At 32.0% G+C, this 27105-nt stretch overlaps 1 protein-coding gene across 6 annotated transcripts in view; it reads right to left on the reverse strand.

Annotated features, from left to right (window-relative positions):
* Positions 1-27105, reverse strand: part of Lrp1b (LDL receptor related protein 1B) — a 1703137-nt gene that overhangs the window by 63643 nt on the left and 1612389 nt on the right. For 5 of the 6 annotated variants that reach the window (XM_063259028.1, XM_063259024.1, XM_063259025.1 and 2 more), the window contains 4 exons: positions 23198-23314; positions 19332-19505; positions 17349-17474; positions 12697-12861 (listed from right to left, as the gene is read on the reverse strand). In XM_063259028.1, the coding sequence (XP_063115098.1) occupies positions 12697-12861; positions 17349-17474; positions 19332-19505; positions 23198-23314 (582 nt within the window). The remainder of the gene's footprint in view (positions 1-12696; positions 12862-17348; positions 17475-19331; positions 19506-23197; positions 23315-27105) is intronic. The other variant, XM_063259026.1, reaches the window with a different exon arrangement.

Here is a 27105-nt window from a genome sequence, read left to right on the forward strand (position 1 = left end):
AGTTCAGATTTTGCTCTCTAGTGTATTTATCAAACAGTGATCACAATATATGGTGGGCATTTAAGTAAAACTGTAAAAGACATATGGTCATTAATCTTCCTAAAAATACTATCTATTGTGTGAGCATTCCTATTCCATCAATGTTGCCACTTTCTGAAGACGTTCCAGAAATTCTTTGTGTGTTTGGTCAAGAATACACTGAAAGTTGCCACCAATGCCTTCTAACAGAAAGGAAAGCTTGTAAAATCATTCCAGTGTCCTCATCCACTTTATTCACCAAATCTGGCGCCATGTGAATTCTGCTATTTGTCAAGTGAAAATGATGATGAATCTATTGAAACCAGGCCCACTAAAGACACTCAGCAAAGGAGATTTCCACAACTGATTTAGAATGTGGCAAGCATCAAGGTTAAGTGTACTAGAAGTGAGGGGCAATTCTCATCCGAATTAATGGCAAAATATCTTTTACGGTTACAAGATTTGAAATAAAACTTTAGCATTCACCTTATTTTTTAACTTTATATTGAATTTATGTGTCAGTATGACTCAGCTAAGAGATGACCAGAGGTTCTGTCAGGGTGCATTACAAAGCACCCTACCATTCAGGTGGGCATCATTCAATCTGTTGAAAGACCCAGTGGAACAAAATGGTAGTGGAAAGGTCATCTCGTTTTCCTGGATGGAACAATCATTTTCTCCACCCTTTTTCTACTAGAAGTCCTTCCCTTTTAGGCCTTTGGACCACAACACTTATACTTGATTTCCTCCCTCTCCTCAACTTAAACTTTTGGTCTCCAACTGGCAGTTATAGCACTGGTTCCCTTATTTCCCAATCTATTGGACTTTGCTGAATTATGTGACTAACTTTCCTGATCGTGCAGTTTGCAACAACATGGTACGGGGCTCCCCAAATGCCTGTACATATGGCATCTCCCAGAGTAAGTCTCCTATTATAGATTTATGTCTCCAATATGTGTTTGTATAAATATATCTTTTATACCTTGTGCTCTTTTTTTTTTTAAATCATGCTAAGACATATGCATACAATAATGGAGATCAATTGAAATTGCTTTTACTATTTCTGTGCCTAGATAATTAGAAACTACAAATAAGTGTTTTCTAAGGTCTTTCAGTAAATAGTCATACCACAAGACAAATTTATAACAAGCTATTATAATATCACTACATAACCAAAAACATGTCATGTTAAATGTTATGAAGGCAACATAAAAATATATAATAATCTGTAATCAATAGTAAATATTTCTATGAATATAAATTAACATTAAATATTTTATTGCTAGGAAAAATGAAAATTACATAGTATTTTGTAAATTTCACTAATATTTCATGTCCCGTATATAAGAAAATCATAGTCTCAGTAAAAAATGGCTGATTAAAAAGTATTTCACAGTTAATACTTAAAGGAAGTAATAAATTTGGGACAATGTTAAATAATTTGATTTACTTAGATCTGGAAATGAAATATTGTTTGACATTTAAATAGAGCAGTTTTAGTAAACTGAAAATTTCTCTCTGCATCTCATTTTGTAAGTAATGGTTGCAAAGTTTTGCATGTACAGATAACACATGGCACAGTGCTTCCCTCAAGTTCCAATAATTGGCAGCTTCTTTATGAGTAGTACTATCGATACTATTACCACACAAATTATTGTTCTTTGGTTGTTTAAATTTGATTGAACATGCTTTTTCTAAGAAGCTCCCGGATGGAATACTGACCCTCATTTTTCTCTATTTTTATATTTTTGGACTTAATATACCATGCATAGCCCATCTACATGTATGACTGAAGACAATATATATTTAGTACATAACAATAAGAGAATCATTTTCTATTTTACAAACAAGTAAACATGAAATCCATAATGATTATCTTTTGTCATTTCAAAAATGAGCATTTTTTAAAGTTCTAAGATTTGGTTAGAGTTAAATCTAGATAAATGATCTTTTTAACTATAGTAACCTTTTAATGTATAGTCCTGGTCAGCTATTTCTCTAATATGTGTAGACAATGCAAAATTTCTAATTTTTCATAATAACAGGCAACATGCAAAGGCCTTTGTTTTATAATAATCTAGGTCCTAAGTTTCTAATCCCAGTTTTTAATCACTTTAACTCAAATCTTAAAGATGTAGACATTATTTCAAGATACATATCATTTTTAGGTAAACATCATACAGGAAATAATATATGTAAGCAATTTATCAGAGGTCTTATTCACTGACTATTCAAAACAACAATCTGTATAATAATTATGCTTATAAAATTTAAAAAATATACTATAGTGATATTATCTTTCAATTAATAATTTTAGAGAAAACTTTCTCAGTCACTGTTAATCATCAATATTAACATTCAGTTTTTTAAAGGCAATTTATTTCCATTTTTTAGAGTTTCATTTAAATTTTATGTGTGTATTTGTAATGTATATTGATTGCATCATGTGGGGCAATTAGTACATAAATATATCACAAATTGATCATGTAAGTCTTTATCTAGTTACTTTTCGCCCTCCCTCCTCTCCCCCACATTCTCTTCCCAATTTCCGCAGAGTCTCTCTCCTTTCCTGCCTTTTCTCTTTAATTTTGTTCTTAATTATTTATATTCTGGGTCTGTCATGTTAAAGAAGATACCTGATATTCAACTCTGTGTCTGATTTTTTTCACTTAGCATTATAGTCTCCAGATCTATTTATTTTTCTACAAATCACTCAAATATATCCTACTTTATGTATATGTATACATATATTCATATATATATTCATATATATCCATTGTATATGTATCCCATATATATAAAGTATATATCCATAAAGTATTCATATATCACTTTAATATGACAGTATAACTCTTTAAGGAAAATTTCCAGAAGAGGTATAGCTGTGTCGAATGGAATTTCTATTTTTAGTTTTCAAAGAATCTCCATACTAATTCCCATGGTAGGTGTAGTAGTTTATATTCCCACACACTATATGGCAGTGTTCCCCGCCACCAAATATCCCACTATTTTGAGTCCTTGATAACTACTCATTATAAGTAAGATAGAATCTCAATGTTGTTTTGATTTTCACTAATGTAACTTCCAAAAATACTGAAGATTTATTCATATGCTTAGATATCTGCACATTTTCTGTGAAGTGTTTTTGCATTTCAATGTCCCAATTATTTTTGAAGTGAAGGATCTCTGTATCAAAAATTATGCTGCTCCTAAAAAGAGACTGAAAATTAGAAAATGGAAAGGTGTCTACTATTATTGCTTATGCAGAAAAAATACTGTCAAAACTTCCATATTATTAAAAACAATGTATACTTTATGCAATCCCCAGCAAAACACCAGCAACACACATTAAAGAATTAGAAAAAATAATTCTAAAATTTCTGTAGAACCAGAAAAGACCCAGAATAACCAAAAGCAATCCTGACTCACAACAGAAAGCAGAAGACTTTACAATCCTGAAGGTCACATTGCATTAGAAAGCTACAATAATAAAAACAGCATAGCACTGATTCAAAAACAGGCTTATTGGTCAGTGTAACATAATAGAGGATCCAGCATATACTGCAAGCACCTTCAGCCATATAAATTGTTACAAAAGGGCCAATCATATACCCTGGGAGAAAAGATACTCTTTGGAACAAATGGTGCTGCGAAAATTACTTATCCATATTCAGAAGACTAGACCTGGATCCACATGTCATACAGTGTACTAAAATCAAATCAAAATGAATCAAATATTTAGATATTAAAATGGAAAGACTCAAGAGAATACTCGGTAAAATCCTTGAAAACACAGGCACAAGCGAGTACTTCTTAAACACAACTATACCTAATTAGGCTGCACTAGTCAATGAATTGAATCAGGTGAAATAAAAAGCTTCTGTTCATCAAATGACCAAGCGAGTAAAGAGATAACCTACAGAAAGAAACAAAACAAAACAAAACAAAACAAAACAAAAAACAAACAAACAAACAAAAAAAAAAACCCCTTGCCATTTCCTAAAGGATCGATATCTAGAATGCATACAGAATTCAAAAAAGTAGACCTTAAAAATAAAGAACATAGAAAAGATACAATTGTAATGTTTTTGCTTGAATGGTAAAACTATACTATGTTGACATTTTTAGAAACAATGTTATACTGGTGATTTTTTAAAAGCTGTATTTTTTTGATAAATTGTTTTTAAAGTGCTGTTTATCATTATGAAGTAAGAATAAATACCTTAAAGTAGGCAAAATGACATCTCCTCTCAAGAGTAGTTAAATGCATTATGACTTTTTTATTACGCACACAATGTCTGAGAATGTGTAGTTAACAACTATAAAAGAATGCTAGCAGAACCAATATCATCTGAATTTTCCATGAGACAGTGCTTTTTAGTATGATTATAAGGTAGACACATATTACTGATTATTATTGATCTGGTTTTATTAAATTAGGCATTGATTTCTTGTTAATTTTTCTATATCCACCATGCCTCTCTTAACCTTTATCTGTCATTGGTTAAAGTGGCCCATTTATGACATATGATACATAACTAATTTTATAAGCATATAATCATGGTTTATTTCAGTGAATGTGATTAACACATTGAGTGCAAATCGTAATATTTATTATATACCCATTGACACATTTTTGAATGTTCATGTTTAATATTCTATGAAAACACCATCTAAATGTGACACAATTCTTACAACTTGCTTAGTATTTGAAAAACAAATACATTGGTATTCCTTTGTGTAGAATAGAGATAAATCTAGGACAAATCCCCACAGCATCATTCAGTTACTTAAAAAACTACAATTAAAAATTGTCCCCTGATATCTTGTCCCGTGAATACTCTCTTTTGTGAAATCTGCCTTGACTTCAGACATAGATCCTCAAAATATTGTCAATACTTTAAAAAAATTCCTAATTCTTTGGTAAGCAAATTTGACACTGTACTTTTTTGCTTAATAGATTAATATCTTAGACTGAAAGTGAGCACCCATTTATACACAGTTTAACAAGTTGACTACAGCTGTCAAAAATTGTGTTTGGTTTCACAAAGATTAGATCAAACTATTCAGCAAAGATTGACAAAGTAAGAGAAGAACCATGGGTTTTACCAAGTAGTCTTGTAGGAACTGTTTAATATATCCTGACATGCTTCAAGTTATTGGTCACAGTCTATTTATACTTCTGGAAAGTTCATTTTCAGTCAACGTTATGGAAATGATATTGAAGTATTTTTTTTAAACTCTTCTGAGAATCCAGGTAAGCTCATACAAGCCTTGTGACATTAGCCTAGAGAGTTGTAAGGCTGCACAATGTAGGATTCTCTCACCATATGGTCCAAATGAACCAGTAACTGTGACTTATTAAGCCAGCAGGGGAATTAGAAAGGTGCTTTTATTTACTCTTTCATAGATTTGCTGCGAGGATTCAATGATAGAGAACAAACCCTGCACTTAATAAAAAGCCAGTATATTATTATTGTTTCTGAAAGAAATAATTACTGCTATTCTAATATGTAGAAATTATTTTCCTTTTATTATATTAATGCTGATTAAGGAAAATGTCTCTATATAGAAATATAAGAAGTATTATTGATTTAGAAAGTTTATATTTAAAAATTCACCCTATGCAATCCATATTTATATAGTTTACATAGTGTTCTTTTTATTTTTAAAGTACAATGAAAACATTTTTATATACTGTTAACTATTCTGTGATTGTGATTACACTTAAATAAGTTTCTCTTTTATACATCTAATATCAAATATATTTACAATGCGAATTAAGGCTTTTCCCCAAAGTTAAATTGACATTTTTAATATTTCCTTCTTTATTATTTTTTGATACTTGGGAGATATCTTTAAAAGTGACTTTTTAAAGTAAAAGAACAGTGATACTTTGCTCCCTTAACATCTTTTTTCTTATATCTTGCTTCTCGAATTACGAACGTCATCCTTGCCTTGTCCAACTTTCTCATTATGTTTTGATTGTTTCTGCATGATTTGCAGAATTATATATTCTAAATTCACTCACATGTTAAATTACATACTACTTTTTGTTTTTAATGTCATTACATATTTTCTTGAACTCTTAAAAAAAGAACTAAACATTTGTTTTTAGTACTCAAGTATAATTAATGTCTATGTTTAGTAGTGAGAATATCACACTTAATTTACATGAAAAACAGCTCTCATTTTAATAAAAGTGAAAAAAACGAAAACGGCAGCTTACCCATAGGTTCCATTCCTTATAGAGCTATCATTAGATTGGTTGTGTGCTTTACATCCTAAGTAAATTGGTAATTTTAGAACTTTCTGTCCATGCGTTTTGCCATATTTTCATGGTGCACCGAGATTATACACAAGATCTTTGAGCAAATATATCATCTGAGTTCTTAATAGAAACAATGAAATATGTTGTAAAGGCCCTTCTTCCTGCAGAGAGATTTTGTTCTCATTTCACGATAAGTGCCTCTTTCATACTCCTGCTTCATTTTTTAGAAAAACTACTCGGTATCAAAATTTCCTAGATATCAAGGCACAAAGATCTGTCAAAGGAGCCTCTGCTTTCTTCTCCTTACATCCCTTCAGTATTCAATAAAAATATGCTGAATGACTGCTTTCCATAACTGTACCATCACCTCTTAAGCTAGCCAGTTCTGTCTTTGTTTTCACACTTTCCAAAGTAACGTGTGTCTTCCCTTCTGCATAATTTCAAGCTTTAGAAGTGGTAGTATTTGGGTTTTAACCCAAATTTATAATCCTTCCTGGTGACTCATCGAATTCAACTGTATGTGAAGTCCTAATTCACTTTGATAGAAACATGAAAAATCTAAATTATAGAGCTATAAGAAAAATATCATACAGCATGAACAAAGAATAAACGTTCATAATGTGGCATTACCTATAAATACAGTTAATTGCATACATGTCTTGGTATCTATGATGCATAAAACTTTCCTAAATTATTTCTGTTTTCAATAATAGAATGAAGGTGCGGGATATAGCTCAGCGGCATAAGAAACTGCTTGACAAACACAAGATGGTGAGTTTAATGCCTAATACCAAAACAAAACAAAACTAAACAAAACCATCTAAGTAAATAATAGAATAAATAATATTGTGTTTTACTGTCTTCTATTCATTTTCCCCCAAATTTTATCATAGTATATCTTTGAAAAAGAAAGACACAGAAATGAATTATGTAGAACCTTGATAAAATCAATGTCAAAATATTTCATTGTTTTAACTTTCTTTATGAACGTTCCTATATTTTGTTTTTAGTTATAGAGTTATAGAGTTATAGAGTTCCTATATTTTGTTTTTAGTGTTCATTTTTTTAAATAAAAAAGGTTTTAGGAATGAAAACTAATTCCTACATGCAAATTTTTAATTACATCTCTCAGATGTGAGCTTTTAATAAACTGTGTGACATTTCCTTTGTTCAATAATTATTGTTCTGTTCAACTGCCATAAACTTATAAATTATAATTAAAGCTGGCCCAGACTTTAGTTATATAGTATCCACATAGGAATTCGCCAAAAGGTTTAACTGTAAGTACACCAACAGTGAACAAATCAATGAGTTGCCCACTGGGATTTGTTTAACAAATAAACATCTGTGTAGCGTTAATGAGGTTCTACGATCTACAATATGAAACAAACCTTAAAAAAATACAGATTTTTAAAAGTGAAAAATACTTTGTAATTGGATAGCATATTATTAATTACTAGATTCTATAAGAAAAATTACATGGTCATATTTCTGGTTGAATTAATAGATCTGATACGCAATTTCCCTGCATGTATCATCTATGGAAATCAAGATCTAAATATTTGGGCATATATAGTTGATATAATTTTCAGGAATGAACCGAGGTCAGGAGAGATGATTTGAACATAACATTGAAAGTTGAGTTGTACCTATATACGATAAGGCTCCATTAACCAACAGCAAATCCTACAGATTTGTCCCTGTAAATCTTTTGCAGGTTGAACATACACCTATAGTTTCAAATACTTCTAAATAAAAGTATGAATAAGTTACCTAGCTAAAATACATATACTATATTCTTTTAATGAGAAATCATTAGTAATGAAGCAATTAAATCTCCAAATAATTAATTTATCAAGAAATTTTCTTCCCTAAAAGAAATAGTATATTTACTACTGAAGTGCAAACCACACAAGCATTTGTGAATCTGTATTGTCATTTGCCTATAGAGCAAATGCTCCTATACTGTAATATCTTCCACTTCTTTTTTTTTTTTTTTAAATTTTTATTTAAGGAGAAAAGAAAAGAAAGAAAAACAAACAGTGAAGGGGTACAAGTTATACAGATTTACAGAATAAAAAAATGCGCAGTAGGAAATCACTAGTTAATGGATTACATATTGCCATCTTAGAAGTAATTGTTCAAGTCACAAAATTAAAGCTTGTAGAGTGGACATTCCAACAATGATACTGCAAACAGTTCTGTTCAATGATCCAATAAAACTCTGTGATATCATTTTCTATCTTATACATTTAAATATACATGCAGTTATATAGTTTAGAGCACTTTCTTTTCCTCTCTTTTGTACAGTGACTATTACACATTTTGGGTTTCATTGCTCCCACGGTTCTTGTTGCTTTTTTGGAAGAGAGTAAAACCAAATGTGACATAACAGAACAGAATCGGTCAAGTCAAAAGGGTGGACATAATAGATAATATAAAAACATAATACAAGGTGATCAACAATGGTTACCATAATGCCTCCCGCTATTTCTAATAGAATTGCCTATATCATTAGTTGTAATACAATTGAACAAAACCGTAAAGAATAAAACCGACAAAACCAAAACATTGGAGATATTGTAGGTCTTCAAAAGTAGATAAAAGTCAACGAGAATGGGCGTTATAATGAATCTCATTATCTTCTCAGCTGATGCCTAAACTTTCGAACCTGATACTATCCAGCAAAACAGAATATAGGAACCTCAGTCAAAAACAAGATGGTGAGAGTAATACAGGGCTTCAAATCGAGATAATAGAAAGTCAAAGTGGGTTACTATATTATATCCTGCTATATTTTTCCCTTTAATTAAATGGATAAAAAAATAAAAAAGTAAATAATGGAGTGGAGATTGAGAAAAAAGAGGGCATAACAGCGAAACAGGGCAGATCAAAACATAACCATTTAAGCAGAATAGTGTTTCACCACCAGCTAATCCTGACCCAAAAATAGTTACCATATTGACTCCCTCCCTGAAGTCCTTGAGTACAACTTCATATACTGTAGCATTAAGTATATCAAAACAATGTAAATCCATTTAAGAGAATGACAGCATTATAGAGTATTTAGAATCGACTAACAGAAAATGAACAATGGTCTCTGTATAATCTCCTTGTCTTTAAAAGGTTTTTTCTTATACTATCGTACATAGCAAAATCCAATAAGATACAACCTGTTTAGACCATTGGAGACAGAAGAACAAAAGCTAGATGAGACTTCAAAACAAGATGGTACTAAATCAGCATTACCTATTAAGATGTCATTTTCTCCAAAAAAAGCTGTTCCTATCATCCAATCTTCTCTGTCTCATTTCTGTTGAGCTCTTTTTCTGTCAGTAGCTGTCAGTTTGTCTTCTTCATTTTGTTCTCTGCTCCATTCGTTGTGGCCTCCCCTCCCCTATTTCTGGGTTCTTTGTATTTTTCTTTTTTTAGAATATCCTGCAATACTTTCTGTAGGGTTGAATTGGTGGTTGCAAATTCCCCCAGTTCCTCTTTATCTTGGAAGCACCTCGTTTTTCCATCAATTTCCAGGGACAGTTGTGCAGGATATCTCAATCTTGGCTGTAGATTATTATCTTTCAAAGCTTGAATTATTTCTCCCCATGCTCTTCGTGATTTGATGGTTTGTGAAGAGAAATCTGCTGTAATTCTGATGGGTCTTCCCTTGTAAGTGATCTGTTTCTTGTCTCTTACAGCTTTTAATATTCTGTTCTTGTATTGAATTTCTGGAATTTTTATTATTATATGCCTGGGTGTTTCTCTGTTAGGGTTGTAGGTAGCTGGGGTCCTGTATGCCTCATACATTTGAGTATCTTTACCTTTTGCTAAATTAGGAAAATTCTCCTGGATTATTTCTGTGAGTAGCTTTTGTAGTTCACTTGTTTGTGTCCCTACTTCTTCTTTTATGTTCTTAATCCTTAAGTTATGGCTCCTCTTATCATCTTCTTGTCTTTGTATTATTGCTGTGTGTTTCTTTGTTATTTTTAAGAAGTTTTTCATTTCATTCTCCCATGTTTCAAGTCTGCCCTCCAATTCAGATAGTCTGTCCTTAGTTTCTTTCAAGCTGTTATGCCAGTCTTGGGTAGACTTCTTGATTTCTTGATAGTCCCTTTGCACCTGCTTCACATACTCAATGCTTTCTCTGTTTTCTCCATCAAGCAATTCTCCCCTCTTTTTCTGTTCTTCCCTTCCACCATCTGCTTTTTCCTGGGTGGTGCTTAGCATTTCTCTAACTATTCTGCATACTTCTAGCTTCAGGTCATTGATAACTTCATTCCTGAATTGGTCTATGAGGCTCTCTAAATGGCGCTTAATGTATATTGGTGCAGTGTCCACTATTGCCTGATTCTCAGGATTGGGGGTCGAGGAGCCTTTTTTGTTGCTTCCCTTCCCCATTTTTCTGTTCCTTATAAAATGTAATCTTACACAGGTGGCCCGGCTTCCCTGCCTGTCAGCCACAGCTTGATCAAATTGTGCTGGTTAGTTGTTCCCGCTCACCGCTGCGCCCCAGGGAGTTGCGGAGGAGGCAGCCTACGCGGGAGTCGGTCGCTCCTCAGGGCCACCGTCAGGCTCTGGGATCTGGGTTAGGCCAGCCTAGGGAGTCCGCCAGCAGCGTCCCTCTGGCCAGGCACCTTTCACCAATCCCGTCCGAGAGGGAAACGTGCGGCTGCAGTTGCCACCGCGCCCTGCTCTTACAGGACTGCCCGCGCCCAGAAAAACCTCTGCTGGAGTCAAACTGCGGTAGGGAGTCAGTTCCTCGCTCACCTCGCCACCAGTCAGCCTTCCTCCCTGTCCGTCGCGTTTCCGACTTCGTTCGCAGACTCCTGTTCCCAAGCCTCTGCGTGTCTCTCCTTGCCGAGCCGCTGTGGAGGTAGCCAGCCGCTGGGCGGCGGGAAATCCAAACCGCGGTTTCCGATGGCGCAGGAACTCCGTTCCCAGACTCCCGTTCCCAGAGCTCGGCGGTCGCGTCTCTCCTTGCCGAGCCACTGTGGAGGCGCTGGCCGCCAGGCGGCGGGAAATCCAAACCGCGGTTTCCAATGGCGCGGAGTCGAGCCTCCACACCGAGATTTTTCTGTTCCTATTTTAGCGCCAGGACTGTATTCCAAGTTGGATTCTCTCAGCCCAGTTCGTTCCTGAGTCAGCAGAGCATATCTCTACTGGTTCGTATCTCCTTAGTCCGCATCATTCCTGGCCTCTGAGCCGAGCCTTTAGAGAGCGTTCAGTAGTTGCTGTTGTCTGTCCGCCATGTTCTCTCTATCCCCCAATATCTTCCACTTCTATAGAATAACACTACTGCAGGGTCTAACTTCCCTTCACAAAGTAAAAATATGAGCCAAGAATCTTAGTAAATTTATATTTCAATCTCCCTATTATATACTCTTTGCAGAATGTAATGAAGTACTTAGAGTATTTTAAATATCAGTTCATCATCAGTCAAAATTTTTACAGGCATAAAACTGCCAAGATTTTTTTTTTTTTGGTACTCTACTGAAAATTCTTTTCACATGAGTATTTTAGTTGGCATTATGGTAAACACTTTAAAGAGAACCATAAGCAGTAGAGACAGTGAGAATTCCCAGTAAGATATAAATTAACCATGTAGGGAATATGAGGATCATATAGATTGATTTTCCATCTGACTAAATTTGCATTTTGAAGTAGTAAAATTAAATGTGCATAAATTGCACTTCAACAGTTGCATAATGTCCCTGGTACTGAATACCAGAATTTGCAAATTAGATTTTATTATGCATTCTGGTTGTTTTTTCTCATGGGAACATATTTTAAATTTAATAAAAATCAGTAGGAAATGTTCACATATATAGTATAGTGAGCATTTTGCAAACATTTCTGTTGCATAAGTTAGTAACAATCTGAAATATAGTATACACTAATAAGTAGTAACTGTCTACTTTCAAACATTATATAAGATGTTTCACAATACCTACAATAGCTATAGTTTTAGATCATAATTGGTGTGGTATAAGAAGTTTTTGTATATTTTACTTACATTTAAAAGGAACCCAATTTTCAATAACAATTGATTTCTATCTTTAGGGAAACTATGCAATTAGAGTCACTAAATTTGGAATTAACATGTAAGTTTTGGAAAATTGGCACTATCAATCATTCTAACTCTGGGACAAATATCTATAAGAATGAATTTATTGTCTTGTAAAAAGTTGATACTTTCTAATGTCCATTACTGATGCCAAATTTCTGACTTGAATTATGGTATATTGAATTTATAACAAATGTCATTGCTTAGGTTGAATCATTAAATTTAATTTATGTTAATTTATTCATTATCAAAATATAGAGGTTATATTTATGACACTATTTGTCAGGTTTTCCCACAGAAGAAAATAGGCACATGGCCTGAATATACATGATGCTCCAATATTTACCCAGAACTGATGGTGTACAAGTTCCTCCATTCTGACAGTAGTTGCTACAGTGGTTGACTTCACATCGTTCTCCTGAATAACTAGGCCAGCAGTGACACCTCACATCACCCTTCTCATTCAAAATGCACCGCCCTCCATTTTCACAAGTCAGTTTGCAAGAATCGTCTGGTTTTAAGAGAAAATATACAGGTTAGCATATCATTCAGGGGATAATTTAATAAAGATGAAAAAATGTATTTAAAAACAATTTTTCATAAAATAATTACTAACGTATATAATTGAATATAATTTAATAATAGCTGAATACAGGGCAATAAATTCTCATCTATTGACACCACTGAATAGTGACTATAAATATTGGATTAATTTTTCTTTAACATGTTGTTGTATATCTCAATAAGTAATAAAATCAAATTTCTGAGAGCAATATACTTTCCAAGCAAGAATTTTTCTTTATGATATGAATTAATAGTACCTATTCTTCAGTAGTTGATGTTAAATCAAAATGAAATATATACTACATTTATATTTATCTACACATATTAGTATATCATATATTCTTATACACGTATATAATTGCTTATGTTGTAAAAAATAGTTATATCCTATGACAAAGAACCTATGCTGTGTATATTAGTATGGAGAAATGTTCAAATGATGAGATTTTCTTTGATGGCAATACATATTAACCTTGCATAAATATATTAAATCATTTAAATTTGGTAAAAGATGATAAAAAAAACATTAAAAACATTTCTGTAGGTAAAACTCATTCTACATATTTAGACTCAATTTGTCTACTTAATATCATTTTGACTGAGAACAAGAAATGCTCATTTTTGTAGTCAGCAAAGCTATCTTTAACAATATAGTTAGTATGCTTTATTATAAAATTGGTTTAGAACCATCGTGCAAATTTATGCTACTATGTATTGAAGTGGCCTTTTTCACTAGAAAATTTTTGTTACTTTGGGTAGAATAAATGGAACAAACATAATTGACAATATTTTGAAAGCATTCTAGAATATAACTCTAGTAAATTTATGTGTATCACGTAGTAAATTTAGGTAAGATCAATACAACTTATATTCCATATTCAACATACGTTGATTCATGCATGGCAGATACTTGAAAGTATTACTGCAGTGATCATTAGAATATCTTTTTCAACCTCAGAAACTTATTTGGTATATAATTAAACTTTAGATTGTTATTGTTAAACTTTGTGTTTCTAGTACGAAGTACCCATTTATGGGGTAACATACATAAGATAAAATGATGTTATAAAAAAAGCCCGACTAAACCCTCTGCCTCTTACTATTCAAACAAGTTAATTTACTTGCATTTCAGTTACTTCACAGGTAAATGACCTTTGTGGAAAAAAAAATACAGTTTGAGCGATTTCTTCGTTAAAAAACAAAGTTTTAAAATAAAATTCTGAAACGTTGAAAATATTAAGGACCTAAGTATAGATCATCCATACCTACACAGAAATGCAAATTTTACTTCCAGCTTATATTTTTCATATCTAAAGTAGTAACTGAGATTTGGACCTATGAGATGTGTGGCTAAAATTCAATAGTCACTTAAAGCAATTATTTGGTAAATAATCAAGTAACATTATTTTTCAGTGTTATTTTCTCATGTCTTCAGGTACACTGAGGATACAATTCAGATAAAATGGCATCTATTCATGTCATAAAATGAGACCGGGGAGGACTACATGAATGTCATAGTTCCAGGATATGGAATAGAGTGAGAAGGAAGGAACCGGAAGAGGTGTATATCTTTGATGAGACAGTGGAAAATAAGAAAAATAACTGGATTTTTTAGTTTTCTCCAGAGGTAATGTAAAGACAGTCAAGAGCCAGAGAACGTTGAGAATCAATGGAGTGACAGGTGTTCAACTGACAGTAGTGCAACAATTAGAACTTTTTAAAACTATCCAGGCTGGCAGATAATCACCTAAAATACAGTAATGGGGTATGAACTAATGTGGAAATATTCTAACAGTTACTAGTGAAGTCAAACTGCAGATCACAGGGACAGGGATGCAGCTCAGAGGCGTAAGTGCCTACCTGGTAAGCGTAAGGTAAAGTTTGAGCACAGGTACAAAAACAAAACAATAACAAAAATGAGAACATTGATGTATGAAGACAGTTTGTGAAATAAGGGCAATTGTTTCCACAATAAACTAACTATAGGGTATGTTTGTCAAGAATTATCACACCAGATATATGTTTAGTTAAAATTTGCCAAATTTTTCTTTCTTTGTCTTTCTTTCTTTCTTTCTTTCTTTCTTTCTTTCTTTTTCTTTCTTTCTTTCTTTCTTTCTTTCTTTCTTTCTTTCTTTCTTTCTTTCTTTCTTACTTACTTTCTTTCTTTCTTTCTGTGGTACCAGGGATTGAACTTGTAACCTCATGCTTTCTGGGAAAGTGCTTATGCCACTGATCTAAAACCCCAGCAATATTTCTAGTTTATTCAGCAAAATATATTCATAATATGAAATTAAAGATAAACGCTGTACTATCATCCTGAAGATTGGATATCCAAAATACTTAGATGTTGACTCAAGTGTTCTTCTATAATGTACTTCATCAAGCACAAAAATTTTAAAAATATAACACTGTCTAATGAAATGGAGTTGAATTACATTCTTTCACAACTTAGAGTTATAGTTCTATAATGAAAAAAGGGGTGTGCTTTTTGAAAGTAACTAAATCATCCCCAGATACCAAGCTCTAGTAATTGCAAATAGTGGAAAAAGAAGGTGAACATTCTCCAAGAATGAGTAGTATTTGTTTTTCAAATTTCTTATATGAAAATTAAAAATACTGAGTGTGCTCATTTTTAACAATAGTAGCTAGAGAAAATAATTAGACAGTTGAAATTTTGATTATATCAAACCTCTTCAGAAAAAATTAACTGACATTTGTCTATACTAACCAATTCTTCCTAAAATACATACACTTATGTTTCTGACTACAGTAGTTCAAACTGTCTATTACTAATGTCTGTATGAATATAGACTAATTTGAATATTTGTGTAGGCATGCTGCATTGTGGGTATCAGCGAAGGCATTGGGTAGGATGTGGGTGGCATACAGAAGTAGAAATGTTTGTACAACAAAGGAGTTCTTCATAATTTTGAGAAGGATATATAAATATTCCTGCATAGAGTGTCTCCATGATCTAACCAGATCAATGAGTGACAATATTTGAAAACAGGCATTCAATGTTATCTCTGTCTGTCTATCTGTCTGTCTTTCTGAGACACAGACCGTCTGTAGATCAGGCTGGCTTTGGACTCACTTTGTAGCCCAGGTTTGAATTCATGACAATCCTCCTCCCTCAGCTTCCCAAGTGTGGGTGATGACAGGCATGCACCACCACATCAGGCCTCCTAATCTATCACAGCTGAAAGCCCAGTTCCTGGAGTTGGTGGGGAATTAGAAAATAAAAGGGAGAACTAAATGACAGTGACAGCACGACTGCTTACAAGTCTCAACTCTTTCACCTCTGCAGTTTTATCCATAAATATCAATCATTGTTCTTTATTTCATTTGTCAGTTCATCTTTTTGTCATAGCTTTGCGTATTTAATGGCTCCAAAAATATTAAATGGTGAAGCTATGATAGTTTTTTAGACACAAACTTTCTTGGGAAAGGCTAAAAATCCTTAAGGTGCATATAAGATTCAACAGAGAACGAGGAGAGAACTGCTTAGAGGGGCAGCCTGACAAAAGACAAAGACAGGAGTTGCTCCAAGGAAAATGCAACTGGTAAGAACCCTGCTCTAAAGAGAACTAAGCTCGTAGCTCATTGGAAAATGTCTGCTGTGTTCCTTAAGTATTTTTGGAACATACAAGGTTTTGTTTATGCAGTGAAATTGAGTAAGTATTGATTTTTATTTTAGCTTATAGCTCTTCCAACTATAACTAATACTTTGAATATGAAAAAAATCTTCTTGTAAGTATAGCTGGATTTTCAAGAAATTTCTCTTCTCATACTATTTTAATTTTACTTGTAACATTCTGCTACTTAATTCTTAATTATTTTATTGTTTATTGTAAGCACTGACTCCTAAAATAAAACTACATGTAATAGTCTTTCAGTTTCATTTCTAAATTAGTCTTTCAGTTTGAAATTAATGTTAGGTCTTCCTTATAATCCTCATAATTGTTCTCTTTCTTAGAAATATCTATTGTAAATATAATCTAAATAAAGAATTTGAATATAACTTATCAACTATTTTTTTGTTTCTACAGTAGTGTTTGACAAACAGAAAACGTTCAAAATAAATTTATTCAATAAATAGACAGATATGAGTATTGGATTTATACTCACAGCACAATGAGGAATACTAAAATATGATCATCTTTTCTGGTACAACTGTAAAATATATTTATGCTGAGTAACTTCTAAATTTTCAATCTACTAAGTGCATGTTAAGTCTAATGCTGCTTTATAAACCAAAAAATAACTAATAGAAATGAATTCTACAGAAGATAGCTTACAGAGGCACTCAGGAATCACTGATAGCAGGGTAATTAAACTGATCATGGAGCAGGTAAGTCTGTACAGTTTCAAATAGTTGTGAGAATTTATCATAGTGATTAATTTACTATTAGTAGAATAATAGAGAATACCTACCTAAAACATTCTCATCACTACAGCTTCCATTAGTCAAATATTTTCCCTCTGGGCACACACAAGTGGCCCCAAAAGGATTAAGCAAGCAGAGAAATTCACAGGCTAAATCCAAGCAAGGATTAGGTACTGATGAAAATGAAACAAAAGAAAACAAAGAAATGTATAAGTATAGTTACAATAAGTTTCAACGTAAAATGCAATATGCAAAAAGATGAATTAGCAATGTTGAAGACAAATTACATTTATCTTTATCTTTATAGAATGTATTTAATTTCAATGCTATAATTGTCTTTTTTTTGGTCTTTTTCCTTTTTATTGGTACTGGGGATCGAACTCATGACTGCCTGCTTGCAAGGCAGGCACCTATGCCACTGAGCTAAATCCCAAGTGAAGCAAAAATGCTACCATGTATCCATCATTAATAAGAAAGATTTCCTAATTATGCTTTCAAAAAGAGAGCAAATATTTTTCAAATACACATTTTGTCACACTTCTTTGACTAATTAGTTTTTTAAAAAAAAAAATAGCCGTTAGAACCTGATATCAAATGTAATACTGTAGTTACCGGGAAATCAACGCATGTCTTCGAGAATCTTACTTTTAGTTTAGATATTCAGAGGGCTATTTAAAAAATAGCTTTCCTGTTGTATTTGCAAAGGTTTAAAATCCATATATGTTTGTCAGTTCATAACACAAAAAATGACCTTTAAAGTGTTTTTGACTGTGTTCCTTTCCATCTGGAATGAGTATGTATCAACATAAATGGCTGATAAATATACATATACATATACATACACATACACATATTCAAACTTCTGTACAACTAATGTCATTTTTAGCCAGAAATGACTAATAAAGGTCCCAAAGAATTATTTTATTTGTGCAATATAGGAATGCTATCTAGTTAGCTAAATTGGTGACTAGAAAGGAGATTTTCTACAAAAATCATTGCTTGAATGTCTTCTACAGTCAGGCTGAAGGTGAATTTACTTATTTTCATTTATCATGAATCTGACAAAATTTGACTATGCTTAGTTAGACAAATCTAAAAGATGAGATGGGAACCGCACATTACAGGTTATTGGTAAAAAGCTGAAAGACTTTTAAGAAAATTTTAAGAAAAAATTATATATATATATATATATATATATACGTATCTATATATAAACATATTCTGTTTTAATATGTTTTCAAAATGTATTTGGATAAATATCAGTTGTTAACTTTCCATATGAATTTACATAAAGTACATGGTAAAAATCCTTTTGCATCTTACATTTATAAATAATTATTTCTTGAAAGATGAAATGATATTTAATGACAATTTGAGTGTTCGCTATGATTTATGTTTTGTTTTCTGCTTCAATGTGGCTTCATGCTTTTATTTTTGTTTTTGCTTTGAGGTGCTAGGTATTCAAATCAGAACCTCAAGCATATCAGGGAAGCACTTTACCATGATGTACCATCCTCAGCTGTTCAATGTGATTGAAATATATTTTCCAATTATTTTTGCTGATATATAGTTTTCACCTATTTGTTTCAAGGAGGGAGAGGAATAATAACAAATCAAAGGAAATACAACTTTTGTTAAGAGTTCTCATGAAAAATTTTAAGACTGAATTGTTAATGCTACACTATTTATCTAGTTATTAGTAACACTAGTCAAAATTTCATACTTCACCTACAACTTCACAAGATTTTACCAATAATTTTACAAAAGCAGAATAATAGATAATTTTGGTCCAAAGTCAATTGTAATTCCAAGAAAACAAAATTTACATAACAATTACATCAGAAATGAAAATTTGTATTATTGGAATGTTGTTTTTGGTAATATGAAAAGTTTGGTGAAACCATAATGACCCTTATCTACCTTATGTGTATTAAGACAGATAAATACTTAAGCTATAGGAAAATTATATACATTTAAGAATTGTACAGTCATTTACCAAAATAGAGAATCTTATAAAATGCTATACTTACAGTCTAGTTGTTTATAGCGATGAGATATTAAAACACCTTTTGTTTTATCAACATGCAAAGCTAGGTATTGTACTGAACCATGGCCAAATTTTTGTACTCGAAATACACCATTTTTTGGTCCTGCTCCATATATATAATCTTCAAAGATATCAATCCTATGCGGGTGCAACAAACCTGGAATTTTTTTAAAAAGGGGCCAAAAAAGTAATACATGTTCTCAGACTTAAAGAAGCAAAGTTTATCCAAGATCATATAGAAAGTCTAATAACTTTTTAAAATTCAGTATTGGAATGTGTTAAAGCATTAACTGTGAAGTTTTTAGAATTCATCTATTGGCAGTGGGTTGTTAGAAATATTTAACGTTCTTCAGAACACAAAAATCAATATCATAAGCAATTTGATGATCACGTTTGTCATCAGCTACCATTTGCTAGGATCTATTAGGTGCAGAATAACTTTCTCTACTACACAGCTAATAAAAAATACCCTAAATACAGAATAAATTCATTTGCAGTACAACTCAGTTCATATATGTTTTCTAGATCAAATTAATAATCAAATTACATAACAAGCTATCATAAACCCAAAATTAAGAAAAATAACTTTAACAGTATGATCATCACTTTTAGAAGTGGAAAAAAAAATAAATAAGGAAGCATTGATTTCTACAATATCATCAAAAACAAGCAATTCTTAGGAACTAACGTAACCAAGGAAATGAAACAATTCCACAAGGCAAACTCCACATCTAAAAGGATAGATTTAAAGCAATCCCAATCAATATACCAATAGCATTTCTTACAGAAAGGGAGAAAACAATCTCAAAAATAATATGGAATGACAAGAGACCTAGAATAACAAAAGTATTTCTGGACACCAAGTAAAGGCAAAGTTCATCACAATTTTGGACCTCAAATTATGCCCCAAAGCTGCAGTGATTAAAATCAGCATGGTATTATGAGAAAAAAATACTGATATATAGAACACAATGGAAGATGCAAAAACAAGTCCAGGGACATTCAGTTATGGAATCTTCAACAAAAAGATCAAATTCCTTTGCTGGAGAAAAGGTAAGTTCTGTAACAAATGGTGCTGGGAGAATGATTTACCTATGTGTTGAAGGTTGAATATAGACTCATTTCTCATCAAAAACTTAACTAAAAGCAGTATTAGTCAAAGATGTCTACAATACAAGGACATAGACAATATGCTGGAAGACAAAATAGGTAACACTCTCAATAGGTGTCAGCAAATTTGTGCTTAATAAAGCTCCATTTATGTAAGAGTAATAACACAAATCAGCAAGTGGGACGAAATTAAGTTAAAACCACTTGCACATCAGATGTAGTTACCAAAAAAGTGAAGAGACAACCAGAATAGAAAAAAGAAAATGTTGCCAGCTACTTCTCAGAGTAAGGACAAGCATCTATGATATTAAAAAAAAAATAAAATAAAATAAAGATCCAACAACTCAGTCCAAAAGTGACCATCTTAAATGAGCAGACATTTCTCAGATGAAATAAAGAAATAAAATCATTAAATAAATTCATGGAAACATATTCAACAGTATTGACCAATCTAGCATATTAAAACAGCTCCATCTCACCATCAAGAAATCAATCTATAACAAATGTTGGTGAAGCTGTAGGGAAAAAAATGCGCCCTTCTCCCTTGTCGGTGGGTGTGTAAACTGATAACAAACATGAGGAAAATCAGGATGGAAATTCCTCAAAAAACTGAAAATAGAAATTCCATTTGACCCAACTTTTCCCTTTTTACTTATCTTCCAAATGAGATAAAAACATCATATCCCAGTGATAGATACATATCAATGTTTGTAGAAGCATAGTTAATAATAGCTAAATATTGGAAACAACCTATATGTTCAGCAAGAGATGAGTGGATAAAGAAAATGGTTTACATACACAATGCGTAATATTATGCTGCAAAAAGCTAACCTTGACACATCTCTAGGAAAAAGTATGTACCTGGGAGCATAATATTAAATGAATCAAATGCACAAAATGGACATGGTATTTTTTTTAATCTGAAAAAAGTTAATATATAAATAAGTATGAAATAAAAGACAGATAATAGAAAAAAAAGAGAGAAAAGTTTTTGAATTGTTTCCACTGCCGGTTTCTAGTTTCACTCCAGAACAGTTGGAGAGTTCTCATTTTACATCACTTTCTTCTCTTTGGATGTATTAAGGTCTTTGATGTTGATATATGCATGTTCTATTTTGAATAAAAATAAACAAAATTACAGAATAGTAACAAAAATCTATGAAGATAAACAGTAGCTCAGTGGTTGCCTAATTTAGAGGAGAAGGATTGGAAGGTGATGATAGAGATTTTTTTTTTTTTTTTTTTTGCGGGGGAGGATAATAAAATTTTTCTAAATTTGTGTGCTCATGATTGTACAACTCTTTCAATATACTAACGTCCATGGAATCACACACTTAAAGTTTGTAAATTATGTAATACTTTCATTTAGTTCAATAAAGCTGTTATTTATTACAACTAATGTGATGCAGCAAACAAGATGAAACAAAATGACAGCTGGCAATCCTTCACATGAAGACATGGATCAAAAATAAAAATGACCATAAATTTTCATATTTGATGTCCATGTTTTAAAACATTTAATCAAAGGAATGTGCAATGTAACTATGTAACTGAAACATGTAAAAGACAAGATGATGATATTTATATCTTGTAATGATCCAGTGGGGTTAAATCACAAAATTACTTTTCTTCATTGTTTCTGAAATAATAGTAACATGTGTATTTAAACTTAGGCAAGTGAAGTTCACTATAAATAATTACAGGGATCTATAAAACAAATACTAGAGGATAGGAAAAAATCAAATAAGCAATAATACAGTTTAATGTTTTCAGTACGCCACTGTCACAAATATACAGACTAATTTGGCAGAAAATCAACAATGAAATATTAGTACTGAACCAAAAAATTGAACAGAGGGCCTTAGTAGATATTTACATGTCCCACTTCAGAACATCACCATATACATTCTTCTCAGGAAGGTAGACATTTTTTTTCCTATCTGGGTCATAGATTCAAAAATTATACATGGCACACAAAGGCAAAATGAAAACTTGATTTAACTATTTTCAAATTCTCTGTTCTTCTTTAAAAACAGGAAGCAAAGCCATATTCATTAAATATAATATTATGATTATAAAATCTTTGGTTTTATATTATGAACAATTAAGATTGGAAGGGGGAAGGAAATAAAAGACAAAAGGAAGAAATAAAACTGAACAGTAGAAGCTGATAATCTAGAAAGCCTCCCAGAGGTACAAAAGGGAGTTAGAAGAGTAAAAAACAGGAAGCAGACAGAAAAGCAGCAATAAAAATGGATTTAACAAATAATGAGCACAATGAGATTAATGGTCACTAGTAATAGAGGTAAACTCTCATCTTTTCATACTGACTTTTCATGTCCGTCAGGCTATCTTTCAACACCAATAAGTATTATTTGGAAGTTTACTACATACAGTATTTCCTTTCCTTTTTGAATCTCTGCTGTTGAAAATGAAAACTGACATTGTTATATTGTTCTTGAGTATTTAATATGCCTGCTCAAAATGGTATAACCAGAGACATAGCAGAATGAATTTTATTTCTCAACCTTAGCAAATATGGCTCACAACTGAGTCAAGAAGGTTTTTTGTAATAGTGTTTTTGCTATTCTAATAAGAGTAAAACTTTTAATTAATTAAGAGCTGTAAGTTGAAAGGCAAGTTTAAGGAAATACACAACTCACAGTTTTCACACTTATATATACATCTTATGAATTAATACTAACAATAGCTAAAAGTAAAACCAAATACTGCACGAACCTTGTTTGCTGCTGACAGAGACTATTGAATTGGAGCCATCATAAAGAACACTTCCAATAATGGACAGCTCAACATCAGCCCAGTATATGCGCTCAGTAAGATGATCCACAGCCAGACCTGCAAAACAGACCGAAGGGAATTTGAGTTTGGTTAAATCTATGTGTTTGATTTTGATATGCTTAATGTTTTCATCAAAAATCAGAGATTTTGCTCATTGTATATCATGATTCTTTAGAAATTAGAAAGAAGACTGCCTAACACTTATCTTAAATACATGTGTTCAGATTATATAGTGTTTATTTTACACACTGAGTAAAAATCCTACGTCACAGAAGAAAAACAACATTTCTCCTTCTTGTGCTTATTGGTCTCTTAATTACAGAGTCCTTACATGGTGTTTCAATTTTTATATTTACAGCATACTCAGGAGGAATGATTCAAATCATTATCAAAAATTGTTTAAATTGATTTGGTGTGGTTGGTTACCTTTGGAATGCCTTCATGAATATATATTTCTCAGAACATAGACTCATGAATTAAAATATAAGATGAAGGTATTTGGAATTACTCTACAGTGTCACCTGTCTACAGGCTAAAGTTTAAAGATTGGTGTGTATGATAGGAAAGAATGAATAGCAAAGTCCTTAATTAAGGTTTCAGTTTTTAATTCCAATAAATAGTTTGCTTGCAGACTCCATGTCTTCCTTTTCTTTATAGCTATCTACCAGTGGAATCACAGTAGGCTAAAACAATACATTAAAATGGTTTTATATTTTTAATTTGTTTGATTTTGAAAATATGATTGGAGCCTAGCTAGTATCTTCTTACAAACATAACATCAACAGAAAAAGACTACAACATTATGATTATCTCAGAAAATAGTTTCTTTGCTTTAGAAGAACCAGATCTATGATATGAACTGTACAATCCATCTTCAGTGCTATCAATATTTAATTTGTAATATAGTTAATCATTAGATATGGCATATTACATACTTTTGAACCAAAATGCAATTAAGTATGTTTAGCAGATGAATGTTACATAGCTGCCCAATTAGAGAATTCAATAAACAACGGGAGTACAGCTGTGTCAAAGTAATAGAATGAATGATATTTTGAGTTTGTTCTAAACTTGTATTCCTGTGCAGATGGACTAAGACTAAAGATGACAAATGAGAAAAAGTAATCTGTGAGTAATTCCCTAGTTCATTATGTAGATGCGGAGCAAATGCAATCATATTAAATATAAATATTGCCCCTCAATATTTAGAGTAAAATGTAGAGATGTACACTGCCCAACCAGCATCTGAGATATGATTAAACAATTAAAGCAAGAATTTCATGCTTTACTAGTTCTTGCTAAATGATTAATTGGCTATTCAGAGTCATGTTTGGAGATATTTTGCTTCTTCATGTATAATTATGAGTAACGTGAAACTTAAAATGATGTAGTTTCCTGTGGTTGTCATTATACTTCAAAGAAGTTATCTAATAAAGATTGAAAACACTTTTCTCTCTCCTCTATAATGTATGCAATAAAGAAGTACATAAAAAACCGCTGCCCAACAAGATTTATTTTCCATGAAAAATATATTTGCTAATCATGGAAGAGAAGAAAATAAGTATGTGAATCAATTTAATGAAAAATATCATTTTTCATAATCATCAGCATCAGAGACTTCTAAAGTGTTTTAAATTGTACTGTGAGGCTTTGCTTGCCTATAATAGACTTATCCTTGTTACATTATTGGTTATCTGATGTAATAATATATAGATAGAATTTATAAAATGAAACTTTCAAATGATTGAGGTTTATATTACAAATATCCAAAATCAATAATTTTGATTTTTTAAGATTGTTAATAAAAGAGATAGTCTTTTAAATTAAAAAGTTAATAATCAGCTGTTTCCTGTGGTAGTGATAGAAGCTGAGTTTATACAAAAGAACAAGCTCATGCTTATTGTTAAAATATCACAACTTCTTTCTCATTTAAAAAAAGCCAATAATAAATTTTTGAATAATCAACTCTTAGGATGATCTTATCTGAACTGGCAATGATAATATTTGGAAACAAGTCAAGAGAAGGACAGAAATATAAAGTAAAATGATATACTCATTTTATCCAACACAATGGAGTCACAATTTGAAAGTTATACAAAATAATTACCCAATCTCATTATACTACACATGACAATCATTTATTATGTAGTCATTGTCTTAATACTATGACAGGACTAGTATTACATTTTACACACATTTTGATTCTCGTTGAAGTATGATACTTTCGAGGTATCCCAAATTATTTCTCTATTCCCATTATAATCTCATTGCTAGGAAAATAGATCCATGTTGAGACCATCGTTTTAAATGAAATATATCTGACACAAAAGGATAAATGTACGAGAAACATTAAATATAAATAATAAGTAAAATAGATATATTGTAGAAAATAAGAACACATATTTTGCAGAAGGGAAGGTAGTTAAAAGATGGAGAGGAATGGCGAGGAGGAGGGGTTAAAGAAATCACTAAGATGGATTATGCACATGTATAAACTTCTCATGAGGCATATGTACCAAAAACCTGCAATAATAAATTAAATTATAAAAACTTGAAAAGGAAATAGAAAAAATTTGTATAAGAAATGACAATATTCCCAACATATTAAAGAGAAGATTTAGAAATAATAACAAATTTAAATTACTGTGTTTTCTGAAATAGAGAAAAATATTCCATATATTTTGTTGTAAGCAAAGCTGAGATTTGTGAAAGAACCAATCAGCAAGTGTGCACAAGCATTTTCCTGACTTAAAAGGTACACAGAAGGGGTGAAACAATTGAAAATATTTAACACTATGTCAAATTTATTTTTCAAAACTTGTAGACTTTTTTGAGGTAGCTTTTCTAGTCAGATTCCAAATTATATTAAAGTTATTTTTTATAGACAGAGACATTTTTATCGATACACATTTATGCCTCAGAAAAACAAATGCGTCAAATATAGCAAGACAGTCCTGAAATTTACATTCCTTTCTCTTCTTTAGATGCATTTTGCTAACCAAAGCCAAATAATTTTCTTAACATATCTAGTAACTATGACTGATCTAAGGCCAGTGTATAGTTCCTATTCTCCCCAAGTGCTGCAGTCTTAGAGAGTTAAGAGGCAAAATAACCTAGCCATATCAGAACAGATGCTTAAAAACAGTCAGTGGTTATGGTATTGAAGTCAGCTTCAGCTCTCACTACATTTTCATGCTAAAAGGAAAACTGGAAAGTGTGTTTCTATGACTTATTGAATCACCATGCATTCATGGAACCTTCCTCTGTACCACACACTGCCCGCTACTAGGCACAGAGCTATATACAGGCAAAGCAGCCCGTTCTACAGTGCACGGTGCTCAACTACCACACACTAGAATGAAAAGTACTTATTGCACTTCTATGTTTATTATAAAGCCCTATTTAAATAAAGCAAACAAACAAGTATGCCATTTATTACAGGAGGCCTTAAACTATGCAACTGATTAAAGTGTTGGAAGTTATAAGCAACCATGTATTCATTCAAATAGTTTTTAAGGACACATTAGCTACCAACAGTATAATGTGCAATACAGGTTTTAACAGGAATATTAATAATGAGTTCCATTTTTCAGTTTAAAATATGTACGGTCTTGAGCACATAGAATATAGTTAATGAATATTGCATCATAAAAGTAGTAAATGATGGAGCACTAAGCATAGAGAGAATGGGTTTGAAAACCTCCAGGGAACTAGGTAATCTTCAATCTGTGTATGTTTGAAGCACTGGTGCCAGTGGTAGACTATTTTAGTAGATAGTGTAATTCTAACTCTGGATGCATAAGCATTGCTGGAAGAGACAGAGATAAGTCTTATCTATTCCTGTTGGT

This window comes from Cavia porcellus, unplaced genomic scaffold (genome assembly GCF_034190915.1).
Source record: "Cavia porcellus strain 051 isolate PalLab524CR breed Dunkin Hartley unplaced genomic scaffold, mCavPor4.1 scaffold_12, whole genome shotgun sequence".
In the NCBI taxonomy this organism is placed as follows: domain Eukaryota; kingdom Metazoa; phylum Chordata; class Mammalia; order Rodentia; family Caviidae; genus Cavia; species Cavia porcellus.